Genomic DNA, 15,807 nt, shown 5'->3' on the forward strand with positions numbered 1-15,807 from the left:
TCACAAGAACTCAATTGCTTGTTTTGGGTTGAACAAAGTATAAGCTTATTGGAATGGGTTTTTGGTTTGTTTGTTTTTTGGCTTTTTGTTTGCTTTTTTGTTTAGAGGCGAGTTAAGATTTGCTTGGCTTGAGGGTAAACCAATTCTCTACAAGTAGCCTTCATATTCCTGCTCTCCTTTTCTTCCTTAGAACAACTTATAAACACCACAATTGGAGCAAAATGTGATACATGCCTCAAATTCTGGCCTTGGACCAAGATCTTGTGAAAAGCCATTTATAAAGGCTTTATTGAATGGAATTTAGAGATCAGCGTTTGAAAAATTATATATAGGCGAATTTTCATGCTTTTGGAAGAATGTTATTCTTAGAGATGGAACAAATTTTTGTGGTGCTACTAGCAATTAAAAATTAATCTTTTATGAAACACATTTCTTTTAATAATTTATTGTACCTCAAATGATTCCATTATTACATCGAATTTTTTTCAGTTTGTTAAATAATCCAGTGGTAAACTATTAATTAAAATCAACTTTATTAATGTAAACAATAATAAAAACACCCTCCCTGTCACACTCGGTAATTTGATGACGCAACAAACTAGTAAACTAAAACAGAAGGTGTTATTAAATATTAACTGAGCCGAAGAATACCGATAATAGCCGACTACATTCGGGTAGTTGCAGTTGTAACAGATTGTGGAAGGTAACATGCGGCTAAGGCAGCATGGGTTCTGACCCATGTAAGATCTTTGTGTTAGTGACTAAATTCTTGGAATTACCTCACTCACACAAAGATTTTACATGGGTCAGAACCCATCCTGCCTTAGCCGCGTGTTACCTTCCACGATCTGTTTCAACTATGTACATCTACCCGAAAGTATTCGGCAATTATCGGTTTACTTCGGTTCAGTTGATTTTATTTAATTTAACCTGCTTTAGTTTATTAGTACAGAGCGAAGGAAGTGTATTATGTGCATTAAAAATTAGGTATTTAAGTATTAAATCAAGTATTTAGATTATTCAGTGCGTAACTTCCAATTAAATATTTATTAATATTTTATCATATTATTTATTAATTTACTTTATTAACTATGATTAGAATACAAATAATTAAATTCCAACTCAGATAAAGCTTTTAACATTATACTTATTACGCTAAAAGAAAAATTACTTATTGTACTGTAATTTATTTATTTACATTCATTTGTAGGTTTTTCTAGTATTTTCTTCTCTAAAGTAAGTTTTCAAATATTAAGAGAACTACAACGAGAAAAATAATATTAACTAATTACTGCACTTTTAAGTGTTTGATTTTAGAGAATAAGAAATAAATTAGATTGTACTAAATACATTTTTATAAGGATCAATACAAGTAAGTTACTTTTATTTTCTCTCACTATCTAAGGAAAGTATAGCAATCATACCAAATTTTCTTTGCTAGAAATATCCGTTTTTAACCCCCATAAAGTGGTTTTATACAACAGTCTGATTGACACTTGATAAATAGAATTTTTTCAAGATTTTCTTTAAAATAAATACGATGAGAAAGAAAAATCTGAAAAGGTTTGAAAGAACAAAGTAACAACTATTTCTTAGTCTGAAAATATAATTGTTTCAAGGACTAAATCTGTATAAGTGCTGGTGTTCTACATCACAACCCAATCCCAAATCAAACGAGCAATTGCTGAAAGTTTAGATGTGATACTTTCTTGAGGTATTACCAGAGAAGGACTTAACAATCAGATTTTTATAAATAAATATTGAATTTACTAGAAGACCTATAAGTCCGACTTTTTTTAGATTTTATTTTTTAAAGAAGATTTTATTTGATTAGCTTTTTCCTTAAAAATAAATTGAAGAGGTTCTCAAAAGTTTGACTGCCATTATTCAGCCCATTTGCAATGTTTGATTTTAACAACTGTTCAATGTTTAATTAGTAGTAAATTTATTTCCAAAATTCCAACAATTCAAAAATTCGATGGTTTGCTCATCTGTGCCAGGTAATGGATTACAGTTTTATTAAAAAAGTGCAACTTTAAATAGACAACTTCCGAACAAAAGCTGTAAAGATGAGAAGGAAGTGTAGCTAATTGTTTGAAACAGTAGTTCTCCTTCTTTGGAATGTGCTGTGCTCAGTAGATACACAGTGACTAAATTTGTGAATGAAACAAAGGAAGTACATGTTAAGTGTGCAAATAAACTTCTTTTGAAGGCAATAATTACTAAACAATTTAAGTTTATAATAATTGAAATTGCTTTGAAGTAGATGTTTTTAAAATTATTGTTATGCTATTTAATACCATATTTAATTAAACTGAAAAACAAAAGTTCAAATTTTTTTTTTTAGATTTAGTCTGTTTTTAGTTTGTGAAAAAACAAAATCAGCAATAAATAAATAACATAGCTGAATGAATTCCAAACTGGCTGACATTCACGTTTACTGGCTTAGAGTTATAAAAGTAACTTGTAGTAATTGCGGGAAAATACTATATATTATTTCTAATTTAGCCAAACTTGCTACGCCAATTAGAGAAATAGTGAAATGGCATTTACCATTACTAGTTTGCAGATAGACTTAATGGGGAAACCACGACTCCAAGATGGATGGAAGTTATTAATTTTAGAAGTCTAGACCGGACGGAGTGCCTAAGTTTCCATAACTTAGAATTAGTTGTCGGTCGTTTATTTCAATGAACACTTAATAGAAACATAATTAACAAAGTAGATAAAAAAAAACTCCATAAAGGCAAGTATTAATGATAACAAATTAGAAATATAATTTCAGTTGTAACGAATATTAGTTTTAATGAATATTATTTTAGTTCAGGGAACAGTTGTACAGATCGTTTTATTTAAAGACTAGTTGCTTCTTCCAAAACTGGTACACTGTAAATCTACAAGGTAATTTTTAAAAGAACTTATAATTATACAAAGAATTAAGCAACTTGCACGCTCTCTTTCGATGAAAGTTGTTTCAAGACCAATGGCCATTCATTCAGCGTAGACAATTGATCAGGAATGAAGACAAGAAATGAGAGACTTCATAAATGGCTTAGAGCAATGAGAGATTGTTGAGATTTATGTAATATCTTGTCATGGTGACCTATTGTTTCAGATCTAAAGTGTTTATGTTTATTTAGTGGCAAAGAACCTTGTCTTTTCTGAGTAGCTAACGTATTTAAGCAGTCCGTATGTTTTGTTTATAATTTGAATTATTACAGAATTAGAATTGAAACCGAAAGATCTGGTTTACTTTTACGTAAACTCCTCATTTCGAACCTCTTATCGCTACACGAACTCTTCAAACGCACATCAACCACTTACAGGACTGGCTTTTCAAATGGAGAATCAAAACTAACGTTACGAAGTCAAAGTTTATAGTATTTACTCTCAGACGGAAAATCCTACCTCCCATCATCTTGAACCAAACTCCTATACCAACTGTGGACAAAGTACGCTACCTTGGACTGCAGCTAGACAAACGGAATGACATGGAATCCCCCATACTAGACTGAAAAGACAAGAAACTAACCAACGCTACAAAACTTCTCGCAAGACTACTTGACATACGTTCGAAACTTAACCTACATAACAAATAGGTACTGTGACTGCGACCTATTTGCGTCATACGGCATCGAAGTATGGGGGATCGACTAAGCGTTCCAACTCACTACGCCTCCAGGCATTACAGTCCAAAAATACTTCGAAAACTTCTTAACGCTCCGTTCTATGTATCTAACCTCACTATCCATAATGACCTCAAAATCCCTTTCATTACAGATCTTGCTAACACTCGTTTTTTTCAAATTTCATTCCACTCTACAGCAGCTCATCCTAACCCTCTCATAGAACACCTATCTTCCTCCACATTACCAGGTAATCCTCTAAGGAGATTGAAGAGAAGATGGCCTCGTGATCTTCTCTTATCGTGAGAGCAAAGCACGTTACTGGAGTGGCCTTCTCCACTCATGATTTTCTTTTATTTCTTTTTTCTTTTACCATATTTGCTTGTTGCAACAACTGTTGCAGTGGTAAATTCCAATAAAAGATTTAAAAAAAAAAAAACTTTTACGTAAAAGAATCTTAATTTAAACGAAAGAATGTAAAAGTAAATTAGAAATATTCTATGTAAAACAGAAGTGAGAAGTAAAATTAAAGGCCAGATCGAATAAAAATCAGTTGCGTAGATCTAGAATATGAAATAGATACATACGAATTGATAATTTTATTTTATTGTTTACAAAAGATACGATTTTAAGAAATATTGGAGAATCATTGACGCTGATTTCGTGAAATGGTGGATTACAATATTGGGTTGAAATAAGTTCCAAAATATGATTTGCAAGTTAAGAAGCAACACCACAAAGAGATCAAGAATTTAAAAGTTTGAACAAATTGGATCACCTACAATTTTAATAATAGCACTAAGGGAAAGTAGATCTGTACTGATTGAACTGTAACGGGCGGAAGTTGCATTTACTAAGAGGACGTCGTCCATTGCAGGGCAGCTAATTAATACTGTTAAATGCTTGGCCAAGTTGCACGAGGACTGTAAAAAAAAGTTGATGGCAAATGAATTATTAGTGTAGGTTGCACCATTTCGCCGCTGGCATTTAAATATGGCAGCATAAAAAACTGGAAGAAGAATTACCGCGGAGCACCTGCTTATAAATGTACATATTTAGTCTCCATCTAATTTGATGGCAGATTATTGGTCGCCCTCTAGCGCAGTTTTTATAACACTCTCTCTTGTCCACTTTAAAAGTATTTCTATAAACATGTTTACGAAGAAAACGTAAAAGGCAAATTGGTAAAAAAAAAGTGCATGGGAAGGAATGTTTAGTTTGAAAGGGAATTCTTTGCAGGAAGGATTGACTAATGTAAAGTAGAAGTGCATACAATTGCTTATTATAAATTCTAAAATAGTGTTGCATATTCTTTAACATATAACGGGTTGAATAGAATTTTGCATTACTTTGTCAGAAGTGAACCCAAGTATTAAAAATTATTATTAAAAAAAAATAATAATAATATTGTAGCCATGTTGGGCCGAACTCCAATACATCAGACAGATTTTCAATGACATATGCTTCATTTTGTGGTCATCGACCAGTTTGGGGCGTTTGCCTATCTTCAGTAATTCTCATAAAACATCACCAAGTTGAATATCATTCAGTCAAAACACACATCTCCTCCGAAACTGATAGATTACTTCTCAATGCAACTAAAAGTAAAGTAAACGCCTATTTTTTTCAGGCGAGGCTTAACCTCCAAACTACCAAATTAGGTGCCGTGGACGGAGGCGACTAGCAAACATACTTTACTGTAAATTTCTTTTATTAATCATAAATAAAATCCAAGGCCTAAGAACGGGGAATCGAACCCAGTAACAAAATACATATTAGCTTAGCAGGTCTCGCCTCTAACCGCTCGGCTACCGTGGCGCCTCAATGCAACAATTATTAACCATTTTAATAAGATCTTTCTTTAACTCTTAGTTTTGCAATTTTATATTTTAGAGGGTGTTTAAATAAGGTTTGAAATATGGATGTCCATAATTTATTTATTACTTTTTTTTGAAAAATTAAAGGGCGCTTCATCTGTTGAGGTCATTAGGGCTCGGGGCCTTATTCAGGACACTATCCAACACAGGACAGTGAGCTGTAATAATAATAATGTGTTTATTTTAACAGAAAATAATATAATCCATACTAAATAAAAATACACTTTTTGACAATAGACATACGTCCGCCTGCCAAGTTAGTCTTTAAACTTACAGATGAAATATACAGCGGAGTCTCGGTTATCCGTCACCCTTTTATCGGTCTATTCCAATTAACCGTCACTGTCCTCAGTATTTAAAAATTTAAAAAAAAAACCAAAAAATTATTTTAAAAAGAAAACTTTTTAAAAATTTATTTTAAGTTTACAGAAATTTTAAAGAGTCCTTTAGCCTTAAAAAAAAGAGAGTCCTTTTATCCTAAAAAAAAATCTGGGGTTTACCCCATCTGATGCGGTACATAAAAGTTTGTGGGTTTTTTCCTAAAAAGATCAACCACAAACAAAACCGCCCACAAAACCGATTAGATGTCGCAGACATTGTATTCATTAATTTTAATAGTACACAATAGAATGAATTGAATAATGAAAGATACCTGACCTTTAAGCGTATACGAGGGTCGTTTGAAAAGTCCGTGCAAAAATAAAAACTACTTAATTTTTTGGGGTAAACCTTTTTTATTTTTCAACATAGTCTCCTTTTAGGCTTATACACTTCGTCCAACGCTGCTCTAGTTTGTTGATCCCTTCCGAATAATAGGATTTGTCCAAGTCTGAAAAATAGCCATTCGTTTCTGCAATCACCTCCTCGTTTGAATAAAATCTTTTTCCCGCCAGCCATTTCTTCATATTGGGGAACAAATAGTAGTCCGAGGGAGCCAAGTCTGGAGAATAGGGGGGATGTGAAACAAGTTGGAACCCTATTTCCATTAATTTTGCGACCACAACTGCTGAGGTGTGAGCTGGTGCGTTGTCGTGATGGAAAAGGACTTTTTTGTGGGCCAATCGTGGGCGTTTTTCTTGCAGCTCGGTTTTCAAACAGTCCAATAACGATGAATAATATGCACCTGTAATAGTTTTTCCCTTTTCCAGATAGTCGATGAGGATTATTCCTTGCGAATCCCAAAAGACAGTCGCCATAATCTTTCCGGCCGAAGGAACGGTCTTCGCCTTTTTTGGCGCAGATTCCCCTTTGGTAACCCATTGTTTAGATTGTTCTTTGGTCTCAGGAGTGTAGTGATGTATCCATGTTTCATCCACAGTGACGAAACGACGCTTAAAGTCCTGCGGATTCTTCTGGAACAGCTGCAAACCGTCCTTGCAACACTTCACGCGATTTCGTTTTTGGTCAAGCGTGAGCAATCGCGGCACCCATCTTGCGGATAGCTTTGTCATGTCCAAATGTTGGTGCAAAATATTATGTACCCGTTCATTCGAGATGCCCACAGCACTAGCAATCTCACGCATCTTCACTCTTCTGTCACTCATCACCATATCATGGATTTTATCAATGATTTCTGGAGTAGTAACCTCAACAGGGCGTCCAGAACGTTCAGCGTCACTTGTGCCCATATGGCCACTCCGAAAATTTTGAAACCACTTACAAACTGTTCTAATGGAAGGTGCAGAGTCACCATAATGTTTATCAAGCTTCTCTTTAGTCTCCTGAGGCGTTTTGCCTTTCATAAAGTAGTGTTTAATCAACAAACGAAATTTTTTTTCGTCCATTTTTTGAAAATCACTCGACTTCCTTGATTCAAACGAATGCCAAACACAAAGAAATAGACCGATCTGGCTGAAACTTGGTATGTGTTCTTCCAAGAGATGCTACTAACTAAACATAACCTCGATACGCGCCAGTGGTGCTATCTCTCTGACTTTGCACGGACTTTTCAAACGACCCTCGTAAACGTATAAAATATGTATACCAGTTTTGTACACGTTAAACAAAAGAATCTGGAAATTTTCCTGTTTTTTCCCAGGTCCCGGTCATGACGGATAACCGAGCCTCCACTGTACACATAAAATTAAAATAAAAATGAAAAATAAACTTAAATTAACTTATAACTTAACCCAAACATAAAATGAAACCTAAAGAGAATAATTATAAAACAATATTAATAATAATAACATATTTACATTATATATTGTACATATTACCACATACACAGTGAAGTACAAGAATTTATGAATATCATACCATTGTTCAACCATTTTACTGGGCAACAAGAAAACCACTGTTTGTGGATGCCGCCCTGACATACCAACAAAGTCTGTCCCAATCCTTCCCGTTTAAGTAATCTTTTAGCTCTTCTTTTGAGAGTTGAACCTTTCCAAAATACCTCACTTAGGACAGCGAGCTATAAGAAGTTTTTAGGAAAAGTCAATGTAAGGGTTGAATTCGAACCCGAAATCTCCACTGACATAATTTCTTTCCGAATGATAATAATTAAGATTGAAAAAGAAACAGCATTTTATTACTCAAACAGGAAGAATTGGCCATTATGATTACAACCGTTTGGAGGAAAACTGAGACGCCAAATTAGTTGAGCGGTTAGAACGCGACATAACATTAACAGTGGATAGTCTTAGGTTCGATTACTTATCTTGAATTAGGATTTTATTTATTGTTCTAGTTTTGAGAAGATAACTTTTATTTAAATACAAAGCTTTTATTTAAATATTTTCGCATCTTTTCTGACAGCCAGGCCGCGCTGAAGGCCATTGTCTCCTTCAGAACTACCTCTTCCCTGGTCTGGGAATGCAGAAAGGCCCTAGAACTACTGGCTCGGCACAATAAAGTTCCGGGTGCCGGGTCATGTGGGGATTTAGGGGAATGAGACAGCTGAACTAGTGGCCAGGAATGGAGCCAACACTCCTTTCATGGCCCGGAGCCTGTCTTGGGGATCACCTAGGGTGCAGTTCGTGAGGCACTCAGAGACTGGATCTGGAGAGAACATGAAAAGAACTGAGTAATGCTTCCTGGGGTCAAACACAGCAAAAATGTTATGCCCTTGCTGTGCAAACATAGAACCAAAGAGACTTTGGGCTTGGGCAGGAATCAGATCACTCTGATTACGGGCCTATTCACGGGGCATGGTAGGTTCAGAAAGCACCTGCACAAATTAGATTGTGTCAGGAAGAGGAAGAAACGGCCTCTCACCTGTTGTTCAATCGAGAGACTGCGCTATGACATCTTTAGTACCTTGAGACCAAAGGAGATTACAGCGCAAAAGAAACTGGTAGGGAAAGCCCTCAACCTTCTTAGAAGGGGAGGTTTCACCGACTAGATTTAGAGGGAAGGCACAATAAGCCTCTTGTGGCTGCGGTGCCGTGGGGTATAGGTCCCGTCCCGCCCGTTTAAATCTTAAAAAAATCTTTAAATATAAAGTTCGACAAACCATTGCATCTAATTAAAATCAAGATAAAATGGATAACATACAGAACAGTTAAAGGGAACCGCCCATTTCAAAAATCTACTTGAAATTAGTGAGCCGATTTTTCAATTTTCTATTGCGATTTTTCACAAAAATGGTCAAACAATTTTCTTTGAATTTGATATATAGTTTGCAAAATAAAAACCTAGAACTTTTATTTGAAACATTCAATATTTTTTTTTTTTTTTTTTTTTTTCGCATCAACAGCTGAGGTCATTAGCGCCCGGAGCTTTTTCCAGTGCACTGCCGGCCTCCGGACAGTGTTCTCTCGTTACAGACAACACTGTCCATCACGGGACAGTGAGCTGTAAGAAGCTCCTAGGAAGAGAAAATCTAAGGGTCAGCTGCTGGATTCGAACCCGGGACCTCCGCGTGGGAGTCCAGTATGCTAACCGCATAGCTAATCCCTTCCCTCATTCCCTCATTCATCAATAGTTCAACATTCAACATTTCAACAGTTTGAAAAATGTACACATTGTTTTTCTGAGTAAAGTTTATCATTTTATCTTTCAATGTTTACTTTATATTTATTTTATATCAGCTAGAAATACTAGTTGAAATTGTAATAGATATATAACTATTTTATTATCGATTCTGGAATTTTTGAGGCATACATATAACGGGAGCGGACCATAAAAATTTTTAAATGCAGATAGTGGGTTTTGCATCAGTGCACTCCAAGATAATGGTTACTCAGCTTAACACTGCGCGTGCATAATCTACTAGTTCCTATCGCCGCTGTAGCTAACAAACAGAAGAATTGCGTGCCAATTTTATATTTTACTTTTAATTAAATTTTATAAGATATTTTTCTAAGTCTAGTTGAGGAAAACGATTTGTGACAACGTACTGTAGATTAATTATTAATATTGTACTAATTTTTATAAACTGTTGATACTAATGGTGATACATTATTTGAATTTATAAATGATTTTTGTTTTGCTTGTCTTTAAGAGAATCTGGAAGAGTATAAAGAGACAGCCTAATGTTGGTTAATGTTCTTGTGTAATCCAAATAACTGTAAAATCAATGATTTATTAATGACATATTAAAATTAACGGTAGACTTTTTTTTTATATTGACTGAGTTTTAATTATTTAGGAAGAATGTAACTAGCGCTCAGAAATTATTAATGCAAAGGAAAATAAGAAATTGCAGCCAACACAGGCTGACATAGTTTTAGGAGCTTTCTACGTGAATCTAAGTCAAGACTGTAAGATTTAGCAGGAGTATCAGTGATTTACTAAAGGTATATGTAAGATACTGAGAAAGAAAAGGACAAAAGTATAGTAAAAGTATTAAAACAAGGTTTTCAACCAAGATATTTGGCTTTAGGTCATTTGATGGATTGTCAGCGTTTTTGTTCGTTTTCTTCTTGACAAAAAAAAAAGGTGTAGATCGAATTGATGCAAGTCACTTTTGTCTAGAAAGAGTCGCCTTCAAAGCTAGGTAACATAGAATGAACAAAGAGAGTTTGCTCTCTTGATTTGTTTTATCAGAAGATTTGGTAGTTCTTGGCAAAATATCCACATTTAATAATGTACAAAATGATAATCAGGGATGCGAAAAGGAATGATCAAAATTACAAAATGGAGACGGATTTAAGAATTGTATAACTCTACTTATAATTAGAAATCGCCTACAAGATAACATGAGGTAGCGAAATGTTTTAAATTTTGCTTCTTAGCACTTAGCTCTTTTTGTTATTTATTTTTTTTAGCTAATAAGCGATCCTGATTTTTATGCTGTAAAAAAATAAATTTTTCTATGTAATTTATATTACTTTTTTGTTAACAAAACCATATCAATTTCAAAACGAAAAACTGTATATTGACAAAATTAGAAGTTTTTTACTAGATATATTATTTAATGTCAGCTATGACTGCGAACTGCGCATTATCTCAGTTTTAAAGTAAAACGATAATTTTTAAATAAAATACGAATCAAATCTACAATATCTCTGAAATATCCAAAAATAACTTTTTAAGTAAAAATACACTGGCTTGTGTTTTAATTTATTCCTGCTGGGATGAAATAGCGCGGACTAAACAATAATATTAGGGCCAGGAGAAAAGAGTTAGGAGCACCCATTCTCGTTAAAAACTTAACATACGAGGTGTGGCTACTAAATAACGAGACTATGGCTGTAAAACATTTTATTTTAAATTTATACATATTTAGTTATTATCACCTTCAATATACACCCCTGCCCTATCCCTACAACACTCCTTGCGAATTTACCATTGTTCGAAACAGTGCTGGAAGTCTTTTTCTGTGAGCTCCTGCATGACGCGTGCCGCTTTTTCTTTCACAGCTTCAACGGACTGAAGTCGTGTTCCTTTTAATGCAGATTTTGACTTTGGGGAACAGATAAAAGTCATATGGGGGCCGGGTCAGGCGAATAAGGCGGATGGTCTAAAACTGGGATGTTGTACTTGGCTAGAAACGTCTTGACAAACAAAACAGTGTGAGCCGGCGAGTTATCTTGTTAGAGAACTCATGACTTGTTCTTAAAGCGGGCCGTTTTTCCTTACTCTTTCACGAAATTAAGCAAGTACCTCATGGTAGTAATGTTGATTAATTATAGAGGAAGGGCGACCCGGGCGGTCAGCATCTCCGACGTCTTCTCGGCCATCTTGGAAACGCTTGACCCACTCAAAAACTCGCGCACTTAATTAACATTCATTGCCATAAACTTCTTTTACTTTGCAATTACATTTTAAATATTTAATAAAGATAATGAAATTACCAGAGGGAAGGTTGCCTAAAATGATAGCTGAGATAGTTATTACGAGAAATACGTTATGGTATGAAACACTGAAAAATTTATGTACTCGTTTTGACATACCTTTTAGAAAACTTAATAATAATTCTGTGATTGCTTGGGAAGGCAAATTAAATGCAATAATGAGTAAATTAGGGATAGAGGAAATGATAACTGCACAGTCAAAAGCAAGAAATGGTATCCACCATAAAGTCTATCCAAAATTGACTTACTATCCAGATTATTTTTCAAACAGGCAATTCGGCGACATAGAATTGATATTAAAAGCCAGAACGGAGACATTGTGTTTAAACTATCGACCTTTTAAACCTGATACCAGCCATTTATGTACACTGTGCAACCTTAATCAAGTGGAGGATATAGTACACTTTGTTTCCGTATATCCTATTTTAACTCCATACCGTTTAAAGTATTTTAATAAAAAAAACCTTACTGAAAATGATTTGTATGTAATATTAAACGGTTGGAATTGGAATAATTTATGCAATTACTTAAAAGAGGCCTTACATTATAGAAGATTAATAATTAATGAATTTAATTGTGATTAAAATGTTTTATTTAGTTAATTTTTTACTCAATAGTGGATTATTTTATTTTTTTTCCAAAATGTGTTGTATTTATGTTGTATTGTATATAAACGAAACTCAACTCTGCGGACGGAGTACGCTCCATGCACTTGAGTGTTATTATTATTTTTATTTCTGTAATGTAATTTATGTATATAATTGAAATTAAATAAACACTTATTATTATTATTATTAATTAAACTTCTTTTAGTAAAAGATACGTTTCAGTAGCGGATTTACCCAGTTTCATGTGAAATTTCACGACAATTCGTTGCTCTACTACATGTGTAGTATCATGTTTTCGGCAAAACGAAACTAACACCTCTTACACAAACGACGGTTCCGGTCAGACTGATTTCTCTAGAAACACGTGAGACGCTGCACAGCTGTCGGTCGTTAAGATTTGGCGCATGCATAGTTCTTTTGTAGCAGCATCAGTCTCGTTATTTAATAGCCACACCTCGTATATGTAATAATCTTTAATAGATGTTAATTAATGTTAACTATTTTAAATGATTTTGAATACGTAATTTTTAAGTAGTTTAGTGGTTACAGTTTCATTAAAATTGATGTAAATTATTATCTTATTTAGTGTTTATAACTGAATGTACGAACATACAATATATATAATATATATCTCTTATCATCTAATTAGCTTATAATAATTATCTGAACAAATATAGATAATAAAAAATTAAATTAAAATAAATTAATCTCTTTAGAGCGTCCATTCTAATCACTAGAATATTAGTAGAAAGTGAGATGAAGGAAAGAGGCGACAAGTCGCCAGCAAACTACAAGCAACACCGCCAAGTTGCGGAGGTGAGCGGCATGCTGTTCTTGTGCAGATTTATTGCTTGACCAAGAGTTAAGTCAAACGATCATTGACCTATCCCAACAGTCATAATATTTGTTTCTTCTCATCTTTGTTCTACCTTCACATCAACTCAGTTTGTCCTTGAAAATTTATACATAGTATTCATTTGTATAAATATATAAATGGTGTGTATACTTGCAGTTTTGTTCACCACTGCGGGTTGGACCCTTTTATTTGCATTCACAAATTAATAAATGCATATACTGGCCTAGAAAGGTGTTCCATCTTTATTTGGCAATCCTACCAAATGTTACTAAACAAATACATCCTACAGTCGACCAAATTGAGCGACATTGCTAGAAAAGTTAGTAGAACTGAATGACAATTTCTAAGCGAAAAACAAAAGTTACATCTTTTCCACAATCTTTTAAAATAATTCTTTTTTACCGAAAAACTATTCCAAACATATGCATTATTAGATGAGTATGGTTGGTGCTTTCTAGAGAATTTACTGAATAAAAGAATTACTATTATGAGAGAATTTCGAAATAAGTAGAAAAAAGTCTGATGCTGCCGGAGTATTCGATCTTGAAAGGTAGTCTTTAGGATCTATAACACAAACGCGCCTAATGGGAATTTTTAATAATTTCTTACCTACTTTAACAATATCTAAACTTAATTCCTGTTGTTTGATGACTGAACATAATTTGAGTTTATTGGAGCTTCTAAGAATATATGATGTAACAGCAAAATATGAGGAGATAGTGCAGAAGATGTTTCTCTACCTTGCTCCTCTACATCGCAGAACGAAGATCGAACAATGGAAGAATTACTACCTTTGTTACCGAGCATTGTCTCTTGAGGATGCAGCTACATAAAATAAACGTCTAGCTGTGGAACGCCATACAGAAAATGTAGCCTGGGAGGCGAAACCTCCAGGGAGATTACGTGCTCCCAAATGATTCTTAGGCACCAGTAATCCGGTGAAGAACTGTTTGTCGAAGTTTTCACTCGCTTCTGTCCTGGCGTTCTTGAATGATATAGGGCTAGTGAGAGGAGTTATCTATGGAAGGCGCAAAAGGCCTACTCGCAGCCTAAGTACACTCATATTTTACTTTTTTATGGAAGCTCTAGTTCAAGACTAACTTAGAAGCTGGTTATTCCTTTATTTAGTAACATAAAAGTAAAACAAGTAATTTATTTTTATAGTAAATCAAGTATAGTGTCCTACGGCTATTTCTCTTGAAATATTTCTGTATCTACAACAAAAATCCAATCGCTATAAAAGCTTTTCCTTATTTTAAAAAAACATGTTTTCCGTCGAAACTCGTTTTCCAAAATTTATCAATCAGAATCTGAACTTCATCAAGAGAGTTTGAGTTGGTCTTTACATACTTCAGAAAATAGTTCTTTTACTTCATACAGAGTAAGTTAAGTTGTTTAACTTTTAAGCTATGTTTGATTCATAATGTTGGGTAGAATACAGTTACCCGTGGCGCTAAGTAAGTCAAGGTCTTGCGTCCACTCACAACTCTTAGTTTCAAGTTCTAGGCTCTTTTTTATTGTATTTATTATTTTTATCTTTTCAATCCTTATACAAAGCGAAGAATGTCATCTCAAAGTTTAAGGAAGTTAAATTGTACAAAATATATGTTACAAATGTTTTCAATAATTAATAAAATTTGGAAAAGATTGAAAAAAATTGAATATTTTAAATTTTAATCTGTTATATTTTGGTCCCAAGAGTTACGATCTAAGAATTTAAAAGTTTAGTAAAATTGTTGAAAGTTAAATTAGCAAGTGTTTGATTGCAAATTTTGCACTTTCTCATTCATCGTCGCTGAAGTAAGTATTCTCATGGTCTTTGTTCGCTACAGTTCAAGTTTAATGTATACTTGAAGCAAATCTTAAGTGTTATTTCTCAGAATTGTTTTTCAATATAACTCTATCCCACAATTCATAACAGGTTGATGTTCGTAACTACAGTCATAACTAAGGAACGGATTTTTATGTATTTAAAAATGATTTTTAAAGTGATTTTCTTAAAATATTTTCTGGAATATTTAAGTAAAATGGACATTTTTTTATGAAAATGGATTTTTTTTTGGGGGGGGGGGCAAGTTATAATTATTTATACAAGAAAAGAATATTTTTACAATTATAAATAAGTTTGTGGAAACGGATATCTGTTCTAACCAAAGCCCGACACAGATCTGTACTCAGAGTAGACTTATTTGATGATGGAGATGTAAGGAAGGCTTGATAGGACGTCCTCTCTTTCTTTCTGTTTTTATTCTCTATGTGCGATCCAGTGGCAATATGTTGGGTGACTTGGAAACGTTGAGAGCAAGAAACGCGCTTGTCACAAGCTGTGCAGTACAAAATGTCTCCATCACTTCGAAAAAGTTCTGCTAGAAACTCGCGAAGATATTTAGCAACCAGTTGTTTGTTTGAGGCCGATGTTCGTGGCATTTCACCCAAAAAAGAATACACTAAGTGACCGAACGAAATGAATTGGACACTTCAACGAACGAGCTGAAAGAACAGACAACATCAGACAACTTCAAAGAACTAACAAGTGCCCGTCACTGTTTAACAGCATTCTGTGTAAATTACAATAACCATTGTACGCACTGTGATTCA

The 15,807-nt window shown here is 34.0% G+C and overlaps 1 protein-coding gene across 2 annotated transcripts in view; it reads right to left on the reverse strand.

Annotated features, from left to right (window-relative positions):
• The window catches only part of LOC141458935 (uncharacterized), a 52,988-nt gene that overhangs the window by 14,464 nt on the left and 22,717 nt on the right, over positions 1-15,807 (reverse strand). The window contains exon 1 of one of the 2 annotated variants that reach the window (XM_074137524.1): positions 453-595. The exons of the other annotated variant lie outside the window; for it this stretch is intronic. Coding sequence (XP_073993625.1) covers positions 453-467 — 15 coding nt within the window. The 5' untranslated portion in view covers positions 468-595. Of the gene's footprint in view, positions 1-452; positions 596-15,807 lie in introns of those variants that run through there. 2 annotated transcript variants of the gene reach the window in all.

Source organism: Rhodnius prolixus, unplaced genomic scaffold (genome assembly GCF_049639745.1).
Source record: "Rhodnius prolixus isolate KJV_2025 unplaced genomic scaffold, Rpr scaffold_5, whole genome shotgun sequence".
In the NCBI taxonomy this organism is placed as follows: domain Eukaryota; kingdom Metazoa; phylum Arthropoda; class Insecta; order Hemiptera; family Reduviidae; genus Rhodnius; species Rhodnius prolixus.